The 15,572-nt window shown below is 37.4% G+C and overlaps 1 protein-coding gene across 1 annotated transcript in view; it reads left to right on the forward strand.

Annotated features, from left to right (window-relative positions):
- The first annotated feature begins 1,195 nt into the window (after positions 1-1,195).
- Positions 1,196-15,572, forward strand: part of LOC104075042 (myoD family inhibitor domain-containing protein-like) — a 24,907-nt gene continuing 10,530 nt past the window's right edge. The window contains exons 1-3 of the mRNA XM_009575393.1: positions 1,196-1,378; positions 10,692-10,893; positions 12,867-13,142. Of these exons, the coding sequence (XP_009573688.1) occupies positions 1,196-1,378; positions 10,692-10,893; positions 12,867-13,142 (661 nt within the window). The remainder of the gene's footprint in view (positions 1,379-10,691; positions 10,894-12,866; positions 13,143-15,572) is intronic.

The raw sequence follows: 15,572 nt of genomic DNA on the forward strand, positions 1-15,572 counted from the left end.
GTCCTTTAGGAATTATGGTAATTTTGGAAGAAAGTAAAGGATATGGATTGGTGATATGGTAGAAAAAGGAGTGGTGGCTATCGTGGTGGAGTCAAAGTTGGAGTGCTGAAGGTTTGTTCTCATTCTTAGTAAATTGTGCTGTGTCCTCTTTCCCATATTTATTTTATAAAGTAAAAAAGGAGAGAAAAGACTGACCCATCCCTATTATAGTTACTGTCTTTAAGCCATTTTTCTCTTTTCTGTTTGCATAATTTTCTCTTGTCCCCCCCTTACCCTCTTTTTGTTGTTTGTTTGTTTTAACAATCCTTTTTCCTGTTTCTCCACTTCTTTCTCTATTACAGTTACATATCTCTAAGCAGTGACAGGAAGGTTGTGCTTAGAGGGTGACTGGAAATGTTTTTAAAGGGCTTCAGTGTAAAGGCCTGTTCACTTCAGCATCAGTGAGTTAACATCAACATTTAAGCTATTTTCTAAGTAGCAATGAACCTTCTTATTAGAATTAATATTTTGACTATTGGAGAATTAACAGTAAATTAAACATTATGAAAAGGTACTGTGCATTCAAGAAAAAAACAACTCTGTTAAATATCACAACAGACTATGAAAATATCAGCTTCTGGAGTCTATGTAGTTATGTCAGATTTAAATTTTCATAAAATAAACAACAAATTAACCTGGTCTTAGTTTGTAACTACTGACAAAAGCTGAAAGTTAAAGTCTCGAAACTGAGAATGCCAATAGAAAGGATATATTTAAAAATAAAGTGATCGATGGTTTTTGAGTAGTTTGGCTTGGCAGTACCACACTGTACAGAAACAAGGAATTTTGTCTAAATTAACATAACACTAATTAAATTAAGATGGCAGGGAGATGTTCCCATTGTGAGTTGTTAATTCCAGCAGCCTAAGAAAGTGATACGGCATGATAAAATGTAGCTAGTTATGCTGAAGGAAGAGTAAAGAAAAGGGTGCTGGAATTAATTCCAAGGGCAGGGCTATGGCAGCAGTGCAAATAAAATGGCAGATGGCATGAATCTTTAGTAGAGTGGATAAGGGTGTATCAAAATCAGTGCAGTTCTGTCCTTTTGGCAGTTGTTTGAATGGTTTCCTAAGAGCTTTTCTGTTTGGGGCCAAGAAATGCAAGAAGGGAGGATGAGATGTTTCCCAAGCACGAAACAGCTGCACAGCATAAAGGGATGGAGGCTGCAGTTTGGCTCACCCATCACCAGCCTGGTCGAGCTGCTGTTGCTGATGATGACATGAATGTTTTCGTGGGGCCGAAGGCTTGTGTAAGCAGCGAAGGAAGGCTGTTTGCGTGTGATGTGGTTGCTATCTTTGCTATGAGACAAGGGTTGCTGCTGTACTTTGGGTCTTTTTGGGTAAGAGGGGGTTGCTGTCTCAGCTGTGACTTTTCAAAGCTCTTGAATTGTAAAAGGACAAAAAAATGAACCTAACTGTAAATTCTAATGCTTTCACTTAAAATGCTGTTTCTTTCCTGTGAAATCCTTCAGCTTATTTGCAAAACCTTGTAACAAAGTGTTTTAAAATGTAAAAATGGACAGTTTTCAGTTATGTGAATAACACTGACATAGCACAGATTTCACTGCCGTATCTGCACTCCATTTAGGAAAAAAGTAATTGTGATTAGTGTGCGGAAGGATTTTCTTTTTCCCTCAAATAAAGGGAAGTATGTCTTCTAAATAAGACGAAACAAAAGGTTTTCAGAAAAAAGATCCTTGTTGCAAGAAGCATTGATTCAAAGCATGAGCCTCGTCCAAATTTAAATGCTACTTAAGTATTTTTAAATAATAGGTGAACTAAATAAACTTGAGTGGGCCAAATTATGTAGTTTTATAAGTTGAAAGAAATATTTTTTCTATTTTTAATAGGGAATGATTGCTTTTAAACATGTTGAAATAACAATACTCCCTTTCTGTATGTTAGAGAGAAAAAACAGTATTCTGCTGCTATTCAGTCAGTTCTGCAGTATAAGGACTTGCAGGTGCTACTGGTCTCTACTATATTGAAATAGTTTGAGCATAATAATTCCATAGAGATTTGTAATTCATTTCATGAACGGAGTGGAGAATCAGAATTTTAGCTCAGTTGTGTGATGAAAGAAAAAAGTTGTATGGGTAATTTCATCCTGTTAAGACAATTTACCTGTTTCTTCAGATAATCTGGTACATTCTTCTTTGCGTTAATGTGTTTGTTTCTCTGAATTTTTGTGCTTGTAGCTGTGGGTCACTGATGTGATACTGTGTTTTTCTAGTAGGACGGATTTATAACCGTGTGGCTTAGATACCAGAGCTTTCTTGTGAATTGTTTGAGCAGCTTATGCTTTGCTTCCTTTCAGGAAACTAAGTGCATCATTTTTCCAGGAAGTTTGGTCTTCACCAGGCACAATCAGCAATCTGACTTTTGCACTGCTCTAAGGGATGTGTGCATGAGCAGCAGGCAAAAACTCATTTAGCATGTTTTGTTTTACTATATTGAATTCATATAATGAGGTCGGGTAGGAAAGCTTGGCCAGGATGGGTGGGTTTGTCCAGCTGAGTCAGAAAGAGGACTTCCCACATAATTTTGGTAGAATGCGGTAAATAAGAAGTAAGTAAAATTAAACATTTTCCTTTGTGCAAAGTATTGGTGACAATGATTACGTGTTAAGCACATTCAGCTTTGAATTGAACACACAAATCTCTTAGCTGATAAATTTTTACTTTCTGAAATACATCATTGCCTTTCCCTTCAGCATCTGAAACTGCTGTTTTAGTGTAAAACAAAGTTAAATTGCCTGTGGGGTAGGGGAGGGAAAGGGCAGTGAGCTCTGATTTAGAGATGCAGCCTTTATTCCATGGCTGCTTGCAGTTTTGAGTCTGGTTCAGGGTGTGAGGGGGAAAGAAAAGGAGAATTTAGGCTTTCCAAGGACTCTCATCAGAGGACTTTTCAAGGTGTATTCTCAAGAATCTGATTTTTACAGCTTGCACAAAAACATTTTGGGTGAGATTTTGCTATAACTCTTCGAGGCACACCAAAACAATTGCTTAAAAAAATAAAAAGAGCTCTCATTTCTGGATCATGGTGATGCCAAGCTGGTGCGTTACTGGCATAAAGCAGTCCAAGAGCCAGCTTTGGTTATAGAATAGTTTGGGTTAGAAGGGACCTTTAAAAGTCATCTAGTCCTATGGCAGCTCTGCCTGGACTTTCTGTGTGTGACTCAAAATCCTTTGGTGCCCTGGGGTCCCTGGAGTGCTTCAGGATGGGGAGGCCCCGCTCATCCTGCCCGCGGGCAAGCGGCCAGGTGGGATGGGTGACAGGGGTCCTCTGCCCATCTCCTAGACCCTGCTTGCCCTGGGGGAATTCCTGTAGCCCAAGGGCATCCGTAGCAGAGACTAACCATTCTCAGTGTGTTTAATGTTGTCCATGCAGATACATGGTGCTTCTCTTTCTCCTCACACTTTGGTTTTTCAAGATTGGGAAATAGATGGATACTTGCTGCGCTCTCCACTACATTTCCATTTCTGTTTTCCCACTGACCATCACTCTATTAACTGTCGTCTGGTCTGTAGTAAGGACAAGCTGGGCCATGAGGAGTATTGTTGTGGACCTCAAGTCCTCTCCCTGCTTTCTGCCACAGAATTTCCATTTTCCATCATGTCACTGTTGCTGAATGTAGCTGATTTTTGGCCTGGGCTCCAGGAGCCTCTCTGACCTCAAGCGGAAGGGGAACTATTGCTTCAACTCTAGATCACTGTGCAAGTATGATGTATTTATCTTCATTTTATTTCATTGCTTATCAACTAATGATTTATCATTTAATTCTTTTCTCACTTGTAAAATTTGTACCAAATACTTCAGCTCTAGTGGGATTTTACTTGTGATTTTTTTTTGTTTCTTCTTCCCTACTCTTTTCTGCCCTCACAGAGTGAAGTGGCTCAGCTCACTATGTATTTTTTCCCTTTCTGTCTCCTTCCCCTCCAGCGCTGTCTTCTTCTGGGTGGTTGCTATCTGCTCTTTTTTCTTTTGATGTTTTTGCCCTACTATTGTTTTAATAATGTAAAATCCCAAGTTTTAGCCTGTCCCTCATGGTTACTGCCCATTCGCTTCTCCTTTTCCATTTTCCTTGCAGCTGTGCTTTCTCTTTCTTCCTTTGGTTTTCTGGTACTTGGTATCAGCTGATGCCAAACTTAGCATCAGCTCTAGGCTGCTAGAAAGAATAGCAGAGAGAAAATAAGTGCAGCAAAGGGGTCAGAAATTCAGATATCAATGTGTGCATTACTATTTTTGTACTGATACTCTGTGTGTTTTCCCACTACCTTTTTACATTACCCTCTCTTTGTTGCTGTCCTGTTTTTACTCCTATTTTTTCTTTCTGCATCTAGTTAGTTTTGTTAGTAGTAGCATTGGGTAATATTTAGAATTACAGAGATGACAAAAGACAGCACTAAGAGGAGGGGGTCAGATTCACACTTGAGGTGGAACACTTTTTGGAGTCTTCTGAAATTCTGTCACTTACATGAGTGGAGGACTAGAAATCAAGGGAGCAGTGAGCATTAAGGGAATTGCTCATTCCAAGCATTTGCCTTCATGTTCTTTTTAAAACCAAGTACAGCCAGTTTTTGGGTATATTTGTATGAGTTTAACTGAACACTGTAATCTTGTCACCTGAAAACTCAGTATATATGGTCAGTGGAGAATAAACCTGACCTTTGAGTATTTTCTTACTCAAAGGCGAATGGCTAGGGCTAGGCTGAAAAGCTATTTGCCTCACCATCCCATGTTTTTTTTCTTGCAATGAAACATTGTCTAGTTTGTCAGTCGTTGTTGGGGTTTTGAGGAAGGGAGCAGGAGGTGGTGGAGCCAAGAGGACCTGTTTGTGCACTTGCCCAGGTTTACGGCCGTTAATGACATTGAGGTTATCTCTCCTGTCTGGTACATCCTGCTCTGCTGCTTATGAGGCAATACCCAGCAAGCGATATCCTGTTGTTTGTAGCTTCTCTTTGATGTTTATTATTTGATTTGGGAACAAGTAACACAATGGTGAGGGGCATCAAAACTGTACTGAATATTTGACTTAATGTCTTACGTTCCATGGGACACCAGTGTGTCCATATGCAGTGTATAATCATATGTTGTAATAAGTACTAATTGCATAACTGCTGTAATTGTCATGCCAACTAGCTTTTGAGTCTAGTGGTTAATTAACCTTCCGTTTAAAATTAAAGCTGCAGAAGCAAAGCATTCTGTTCTTTGGTGAGATGGGATTGTATTGGGTTGGCACCCCTTTGTATCCTTTATAGTTTTGGGGACTGTGTTCATGTATACTAAATTACTGATTATTTGTGTTTCAGAAATACATCACTTTCAACACTTTAGAAATTAACAAAAAGCCTAATTCTCTGATTTTTAATTTTTATTTTATTTTGTTCTCATATCCAATTTCTACAAGCCGTGGTGCATTATAAAGAAAGACTTAACAATAACAACAGCAGCAACACAAACTAAGTAGATCATTATGCCTCTTAACAAGTTACCTATGTAGAACACATAGGAAGAAATAACTAGGTGTTTGGCCTTAAATAAAAAAAAAAATATCACCTTCAGTAGTAGTTGATTAATGTGTAAAACACCATGAAATGTTGGAATGGTGACCATGAGTTAACCTGCCATTGCACATGTCTGTGCAACAATTGCCACTGCTGTAAGTAGTTGTAATGCTATGAAACATAAGAGCAAATAGACTGCAGTTCTTTTCCAGTCCTCTAGCAGAATGTATGAGGAGAAAAATGGATAGCTAAATGTTGCAACTGGAAAGCTTGGAGTAAAATTTCCCACTTTTGAACACAGCTTTATACAGAAATTTATTCCCCAGGTGTCTGAATGCTTGTAACCTACAATGTCCTGTTTTGTGTTTGCCTCTTCTCTTGGATATTTCATGGCGAGCTACTGCTGCTTGTTCTCAAGAAATGAAGAACTATATGCTACAGTAGGAACTATATGTCACTTCATGTAGATGTAGCTTTGCAATCATTGCATTATGTGAATCATCTTTATTCCTAACTATATTGTGATCTAGCAAGAATTTTCAAATCTTTCAAAGTTTATCATAGATGCCAATATTTTCAGTCTCACAAAAAACATTCCTAATGATTGCAAGATTTGTGTATGATAAAGAAGGAGAATTTACTGATAATCTAATGGTAATTAGAAGACAAAAAGATATTTGGATTTTGAGATAATTGTTAAAAGATAGGTAATTAAAAATGTTAAGGGTTTACTCAGTTCAGCAATGATTAAAAATTTGCTGTTGCTGTCATTAAAAAAATCGGCAGGCATTTCTTCATTTTGAAAAAACACATCAGGAAAGAGGATTTGTAAATAGAGAAATTCACTCCACATTTTCACTGGGAATGCCTATCAAGTTTGTAAACCTCTGGCTACCAGCCCTTTTCATGCTTCCCTGTGGTAACTGCTTCTTTCTGGGTGTCAAAGACATCTTTATACAATTTCTGCAACCCTTCAAACAGTGTGTAAGGTCCTGCAGTGCTTCCAAAGGAAGGCACTGCAGGTGTCTTTGCACAGATTTAAGAGTACTCTTGGCACCTTCTCGTGCACTTGTGTCGCCTTTTCAACCCATAAACACACATGCACACATGCGTTTGCCATTCTCATCAGCCCTTCACCGACTGAGAGCTGATGGGATAAAATGTCTTTTCCCTTTGTCCCCTGCCAGCCCCATTTCTGTTATACCTGGTGTTCCCTGGGTGTGTTCTCAGACGTATTTTAACAAAGTGTTCTCAGTGTGGGTCCTGTAAAACTCGTACCAGCAATTTTACTACAGTATTTTCATTACAAAGGACATCCTGTTTCATAATAATATATTGTATTCATTTTGAAGATGTCCTCATGTCTTACAAGAAGCGATTCTAAAAAGGTGGTTGATGCTGTTAGTTGGTACTTTGTTTTCCTTGTAAAGTCAGCATGGTATAAAAAATTCAGTGTAAAAAATTGATTTTAAAAGATAGATTGTACCTTGATGGTACCTTGTTATTTAGTTAATGTATGCCTTCTGTGATATGGAAGCTGCAGTATATGCTATTTATGTCCTAGAAAATATTCAAAAATAATTGCTGACAAAAGCCACTTCACAGGTTGACTCAGAGGTACATCTTGTAATCTGAATGTTAATATTCTGGATAGCTAGGCAGAGAAAACTATTGATGTAGTTTGAAGATCCATGTAAAGACTAGTCAGGATTTTACTTAGAAAAGTGGGGAGGGAGAGAGATTGAGATATTTGAGTTCTCCCAGCTTCACTGAAATTTTATGCTTATTGAGCGTGTGAATGCATACAATTTGTAATATTTTTGAAAAGGTAAGATTTTTTGCTAGTCAGTTAGAAATGTTGCCTTTTATATCTCAGGAATTTATGTCTTTTCCAGAAGCAATTTGGAATCACCTTAATTTTACTCCAGAATTCAGACGGCCCCTGGTTTTACTGTGCAATCCATGACTATCTGTCATATGCTTTATTTTTCCCCTCAAGCTTAGGTCTGTGTTACAAAGAAGTACTGACAAAAAACAGAGGCCTGATTCTTACCTCCCTTGCATGTGGTCTCTTCTGTGTGATCCATGCAGAAGGAGTAGGAGCAGCTACCACTGAGATCAAACAATTTCCCCAGCTGAAATTACCATGTAGATCTTGGCTTTCAATATTAATGGACCCAAGCAGGACCTCTGTATTTCCTAAAAAGAGCTCATCCTCTTTTTGTCGTTGCAACTGTTTTGGGAGGGAGACAAGTGTGGAGGATGTTTGAAGGGATACTTTATATTTTCTCAGTATTTGAAAACCCCAAAGGTTGTATTTTTTTTACACCCCAGAGTCATGCATTTTTATTCCTTCCTAGTCCACCTGCAAAAATAGTGCTTCTGTGGCCTGATCTGATGTCGTAAACTGTTGTGTCATAAACAAAGAAAAACAGCATTCTTACCTCTCTGGGAATGCAGTCAGATGACCCAGGCTGTAAACTGGAAAGTATTTTTTCCATCAGTGGCATTGGTCAGCCTACCAAACTCCACGGGCATCTGTATAAGCTGCCTTGGAATTGCTTTTGATGTGATTAGGCTACTAATTAGCTGTCTCAATCCTGCTCTCCCTCCTGATGTTTTCTTTTGATTCACTTTGACTCCGAGGAGTCTGTATTCCGTGTATGTTTGTTTTTGTGTTTTGTCTAAAATCCCTAATGATAGCTTAGACTGTCCTCTTTTGTTTGAGAGTTTCCCTGTGTTGACATACATTTTTCTGTTAAATGCATCCATCAGGATTTTCCTCCTAAGAATAGCTGTTATTTTGCAAGGTGTAAACAATATATTGTCAGTGTGCATATATACGTACATATTCGTTTAAACTGTGCTAAGGATGTTACAGTCTGAATGAGAACATGCGTAGTTACTTCAAAACCATCAAAACCGTAGTAAATGTTTAGTACTCGAATATTTATTCACCAGATAGTAACCTCACAATTAAATTATTAGGCAAAGTCAGTTAAATAACAGCAGAACTTATTGTATTAAGGCCCACTTTGCAGGGAAACCAATGACAAGGAAGCAGTGAAACACGCTAATAGATTATATGCTATAGCAATATATTGCCTTTTTATTGCTTTTCCACAGGCAGCAGATTCATGTATAGTTATTACTAGCTACATTATCTACTAGCTTTCTATCAAAAAAGATTCAGTCTATTGAATCATTAATCCAATATTTATCATTCTTATTGAAAATCCACTAGTGTTAGCACTGTATAAAATATTGACTTAAATCTACTGGTTTTGCTAAAGATTAAAAACATATTAACCTAAAAAGCACAGTATTTCTTAGGACATTTGAAACTATTCATTGTGGATGTTTGAAATGACAATGTTTCTATGTTGTGTGAGGAATGATTTACTTTTTTTAAATCTTTAACATATAGTAGGTGACCAGTACCATCCTGATTTGGAGATGCTGAATGTTCATCCAACTCATATTTGAAATTTTGATGTGTATTGCGTTAGTTACTGAATATCAAGAATAAAATTTTTGCTCATACATAGAGTGTAAAATGGGATCTTTTGTAGCAGCACACGGCCTGTTTAGAATGATATAACAGGCGCTGAATGTTCACATATCAAACAAAATGCCATCTTTCTGTAGAAAAGAGGTGTCAAAAAGTTTCTTTGTACCTTTAACGCATGTGATTATGTAGTACAAAATGCAGAGTTTGTAAAATTTCTTGAATATACAGGCAAAAAATGAATAATTCAAAACAACTCATAAGTTCTACATTCTATTGTATCTTTTATAACGCAGGCAGAAGATAGCATTGTGTTCCCAGTAGAGCTGAATTTGCACAAGTTACACCTCTGAAAATGCCAGATGGTCTATGGTCTACTTTTGAGAGCTGTCACATATGTAAAGATTTGAAAAAAGAAAGACAGCTGAATGAGAGCAGTGGATCATTAAAGAGAGAGTGAGAGTCCCTGGGTATCACTGTGTTTTAAGAAGCATTGTGTCGTTCCCCATATTACACCTTTTTTTTTAAGATATACACAACCTTTAAAAAATAAGGTAAAAATATTTCTGTTTTAAACTGAGTGGTTGTGGCTTAATCTTGGAACTGTCAATTGCTTTTGTTCTTTATGCTAGAATGCGGTCATATGGTTCCTAATTGGTTTCAAGTGTGTTTTAACCATAAGATTCAACTCTCCCTAGTGCAAAATTATCAATAAAGTTAAAATAAATTTAAATTGAGATAACTAATCCATTTGGGGTTTTATTCCATTTTGATTTGACCTGCATATCACATGTGAATACTGTAAAGCCAGTCAGCTAAAAAGTTGTATGTTAATGCTAAAAGGCTGAAGTAAGAGTACTTTGGGAACAGGATTATTAAAAAAAAAAAAACAAACCAACCAAAAAACCCCCCAAAAAACCTTAGTAAAAATAATAATAAAAGTAAACACAAATGACTGTTTAGATTCCCCAAGGCTTCCCATTCACGCACAGTTTGACAGAAACAACCTGATTTTGAAGATGGAATTTTGGATAATTTGTCAAGTTACTGTATTGTAGCAAAGCACCAAAAATATACAAACAGTTGTAAGCTACCACCACCAATTTAGCTGGCTTGGAAAAAGTCATAACTCTCAGTTTTAGAAAGTTGCATGTCCAGACATCCAGAATTTGTAGTATAGTTTGTTGCTTTTATTTATTGAGGAAGGTTAACCCCTCCCCAGTATTTCTAGGTTATTGGTGCAACTGCACCACTCCACAGTTGGCAATTGTAGGCAGTGGCACAGTGTGAGGAAACATGGTTGCGTGGAACGTGAAAAACACTGTTCTTAATAGTACAATTTACATTTGAGTGGGATAATGAAAATAAAGCTATGGGGAGCTATGGGTATGAACGCTGAACGTTAGAGAGTAAAAATTTTGATTCCTGTTGTTGCTAAAGGTTTTATTTTTGACTGTAGTTAGGTCTACATTGACTATTTTTAATATGGAAGGATTTGATTAGTTTTTTAACAAATTTGTTTTGCACATATGTGGAAAGATGCCCTGCACAAAGGGTTCCTGGTAGTATACTTTTGAAGAATCCTTTTTCAGGTAGGAGAAAACTCCCTAAAAACTTGTTTGGGGGCTTTTATGATAGCCTGGAAATGTCAGCAGAATATATGCTACAAATGGAATTCCAGAGTGCAAAAAGTGCCTTGCTTATGCTTCTGTTCATAGGCTTTGCAAGCACTCATCAAAACTGAAAGGAGAAGCAGTTTCTGTATTGCCAACGAAACCTTCCTGGGCAACAGTTGTTCAGGTGTCAGATGGCGTTGTGCTCCTGCTCTGTTGGCTTGGAGGTTTTTGAGCAGTTACTGCTGGTAATGGAAGGGAATGATCTCTGTCTTCCCTGCAACATCTTTGAGGAGGCTAAAGCAGCCTCCAGCCCTCCCTTTCCTGCAACACAAAATTGTCACTTTTGTAAAGTGGGTTCAATCAGGGTTGCTCTGACCTAGATAGATGTGGGTAGTCTAGGGTATCTTCTTAAAATCTCAGTTGCTGTGACTAAAAAAATCAAATGGCAAGAAAAAATGAACCAGTTCATGTTTAAACTATTATGAAAAGTATCTCTTTTTACCTGTGAACATGACCAGGAGTTAAAGTTTAAGGTTTATCTGAAGTTTAATCTGGACAAGTTTATGATAGTTGGAGGAAGCAATTTGAGAATGGTATCAGTGTCCTTGATAAAAGGGAAGCATTGAGGGTTTGTTAGAAAAATTCAGAACTGAGAGTCTTTTTAGAGACCATGTTGGTCTGTGTGTCTCAGTAGTATTTGTCACAATGTTTGGCCACTGAAGTGATCAGTGGAGATGTTTCTTTTAGAGGAAGCTAATTATAATTATCTATACATATTGTTTTCTTGGACACAGTGTAATCTACATACGAAGCTATAGTATGAAATCATCTAAAAATGGATATGAATCATCTGAAAAGAGAATGAACTGCAGCAGTTTTTCTTTACTGCTGGCACTGTCTAATCTCTCTTCAGTTGAGTGTTCAGTAGAAGCTGGGCTTTTTCCTTGTCATTAGATTTATAAATAGTTGAAGATTGGACTGTCTGAAAACCTCTTTATGTCCAAGCATGATACGGTAGTGTTTTGATTAGGAGAGGTGATTGGGCTGATGCTTTTTGATTATGAAATCTTGTTGTGTTATTATGTGTATAGTTTAATTAGTTTTTGAACGAAGTCTGCATTTTTTTCTAAATAAGAATCTTTAACTGGAAACTACTTTTTTAATTACAAAGCTTTACATAAAAAAAAAAAAATCCTGCATCTTTTTGTTTCTTTAGATACAGACTTCAAATACATAGACAATGTATTTTCCATGTTATTAAAAATACATTCCTTTATGATACTGTAACTCAACAAAGAATGGTCCAGTTTCGTGCCCTCTTATTAGAATGTACTCTTGAGGTCCCAACCAGGCCACTGGAGATTCCTGCCGTGACAGGTTTTGTGGTTTTTTTCCTTTGGCCATTTCAGTTTGTTGCGTTAAAGCCCTAACTGGCCCATTACAGCCATTTTTAAAATTGTGATTCTGAATTGAGGAATATGGGCGGGGGAGGACTCTGGCTTGCCACAGCTGTGCGGTGTTTGAATGCATGTTCCTTCTGGTTACTGGATCACCTCCTCCACAAAACCAGATTTTGATTGGTTTTATTCTTCCCAGCAATCCACAATCTTTATGAATTTAAGCTCAAACTGTTGTTAGTTACCTGGATACTCCTGTTCTTCTCTAATATACTGGTCTGTGGTGGCTCATTGTCAGGGGGCCCCTACCTTGTCACTCAGGTTATTTTCTGAAGACTGGCAGGTTGGCCAACCTGCAGCTTCACTTCGGTTACTGCAGTCTGTATCTTCTCTCCCACACCTTTTTCTCTCCTTCTGTTGCATTTCCCCCCATTCTTCATTTGGCTCCCTTAACCCAAGTTTATCTCAGTTTTGCTACTTTCTCTCCCTTCCTAATTTATTCCTTCTTCAAATTACTTGCCTTATTCTCTCCATCTAATTCATAGAGCATTGCGAACGTTTCCCTGCAGTGACAAAGGGGGAATCTAGATCTCATACAGACATGAGGTGCTTTCTGAATACCTAATAATTATTTTTAATCTGGAGATATTTTTTGCTTTCTTTTTTTGATGGGGGAATGTTAACTTTTCAGTCTATTCTTTGACCAATACGAGCAATGAAAGTTGCCTTCCCAGGCTAGCCTAAAGTGTTCAGTTTTCAATTTACGATTTAAATTAACCCTTTCTTTCTTTCATTTTAAGCACAACCTCAACGTTTGCCTCAGCCAAATACTTCAGCACTGGAAAGGGGTGAGGAAGAAAGTGGCAAAATCCAAAATGGCCACGCGGGTCTGAGTAATGGAAGTGGAATTCACAACGGGGTCAAGCACGCACCTGCAGACAACAGAAAACTTTCAGCTCCTGTTTCAGAAAAAATGCACAGAAAAATTCAGTCCACCTTGTCTGTCAACAGCAACAGCAGCAAGAAGAGTAAAATAAGCTCTGCATTTTCTCAAAAGCCAGGTACTTCACCTGAAGGTAAGCAGAAATTCTTATTAAAAACCTCCAAACTGAATGAAGACTAGCCAAACCCCATTCTCACTGATAATTACACAATCAACTGAAAATAATTGAAGAGCATGACTCATGCTCCAGAAGCAAATAGAAATCATTATGATAAAACACAAGTTACTTCCCCAAAGGAAAATATTAAGTATTTGAAGGAAATTGAAGCAATGGGAGATTTCTTGCTTTCAAACATTTGGCCGACATAGTCTGATAATGTTTTAGTCTCTCTAGTTAGTATCCTGAACTGATGGAAACTCCTGTCAACATTGTCACATACACACCAGAAAAAAATGTTAAAGCAGTAGTTCAAAGCATAGTAAATACTTAAATCCAGTAATGGCAGGCTCCATGAGGGTAGAGTTTGCTTTTGAAAATGTTCTGTTGGCAGATATTCTGACTAGCCATGAGGTCTGAACACTAGATAGTAACATTTGGACCTGTGCTTCAATGTTTAACGTGCCTTATGCTATATTTGGGCTGTAAATAATTTGCATGAAAAAGCTTCGTACTCCCTATGCACAGCTTAAATAAGCAAAAGTAAATAATTTCCCTTACGTTTTAGCTGTGTGTGTATGTTTTCACTGCTTGCAATTACTCTAATGGTCCCAGAGTTCCCGAGCCTCTCCTCAATCCACTGCCTTCCCATTAGCACTAATATACTCGACGGACTTTGCTCCTGCCCGTTCCAACAGGGGTTCAGAGGCTCTGTAAATTTTATTGGTTTGAGGCAGGCATAGATGCGACTGGTTAAAAAAAACTCTGGGGGGTGGGTACAGACACAGATTCTTAGAGAAATGGGAAACAGTACTGTTCAGTGAAATGGGGAAGATTCTCAGCCTAGATTAAAGGAAGAGGGATCAGAAGGACTGCATGTAGTGGCCTGAATGAAGCCTACTGGTGTCAGTGGAGTGACTTCTCTTGACTTCAACTACTTCAATCAAACCTACTGAGTGAATCTGTGTAGTAATATCATGAACAGCTTCACTCTGACTGTGCCATGGGCTAGTCCTCCTTGCTTATTTTCATATTTATCTTCAAGAATCTACTGTTATTTTTCTGTTGCACTTTCAGTCCTCTAAAATTTCTTTCCAAAATCACAACTTCATACTTGCTATATTCCCCTTATCTCTTTCTGTTATGTGAAATCCAGTTCACCCTCCAGCCCAATATTTTTCTTATATATCAAAAAACTGTAAGTTAAGAGTCCTAGATCTGTTTGCATGACTGGTACAAAGTGCAGGCTTCCAAATTTAGGAAATTCAACCTCTGAAAAAGAAATTATGGAGTTTTAGAGACGGTGCCTGCCCTGTTCATGCCCTAATATAATTATTTATGGCAAGCACTTTCTTTTTTCTTCTAAAATTATATTGGAATAAATACAGTCAGTGGGTTTTTTGTTTGTTTTTAATAACCTTGGCAATGATTATGTCAAATTACTGAGTGATTGAGGAGAAAATTAATAAGATACCTTCAGATATAGCTATAAATTCTGATGTCTGATTTTAATATCCAGCACATGATTGTGTTAGTTGCCTGAAACTGCCAATATACAATTTTTTATATACAGTCAGAAATTGATATTTTCAAAGGTATGTCTGATTAGAATATAGATAATTACATTGTGTTGTCACACTGTCTAACTTACATACTTTCAAAGTACAGAAATACAGGGCAATCCTTACTGTCACGTGTAGTCACCTAATAGCTAAAATTAAATATATTCAACATTATACATCTAGCCTTGTCACGTTCTCATTTTGAATGTGGGAACTTGGATATATGCTCTGAATAGCTTGACCCACGCTACTAATACCTGCTGCTCTAAGTTTTCTGTTAACCGATCTGAGTGAAGCACAAGTTTTATTGTGCAATGATTAAAGTATATCTAGGGTACTTGTGTCTACACATCTGCATGCACACACTTATAAGCCTTCTGACAGTTTCTTCAGCTTTTCAGTAATTTGGCTTGTAGGGCTGCATGGGGGAAGTATAGTCTATAAATAATACTCTTACCAAGCTGTTACCTTGCAGGAAGTATCAGTATATACATAATCTGTTCTATCATCCATCAGTTTTTGATAAGATGCATAATCAGAGGCTCTGGCAATGGTCAGCTGAAATACCTAAAATAACACAAAGAAGAGATCACTATTTAAGGAAAAATGATTTATCCATAACTTAAAAATAATGGTGTTCATGAATTTAAGAAATGTTAGTCCCTTATGACTACTGCTGGAAGGCTACATTTAAAAAACTGATACAATTAGCCAGGTTATTTGTTCAAAGGAGTTTAATTGCATTTAAACCAGCAATATATATACTTGATGAATACATCTAACTATACAAAACCAGAAGAGTACACTAGTGAGTCCTGTGACTGAGGATTGCATAGACACTCTT

The sequence above is a fragment of the Fulmarus glacialis genome, unplaced genomic scaffold (assembly GCF_000690835.1).
Source record: "Fulmarus glacialis isolate BGI_N327 unplaced genomic scaffold, ASM69083v1 scaffold34163, whole genome shotgun sequence".
NCBI lineage: Eukaryota > Metazoa > Chordata > Aves > Procellariiformes > Procellariidae > Fulmarus > Fulmarus glacialis.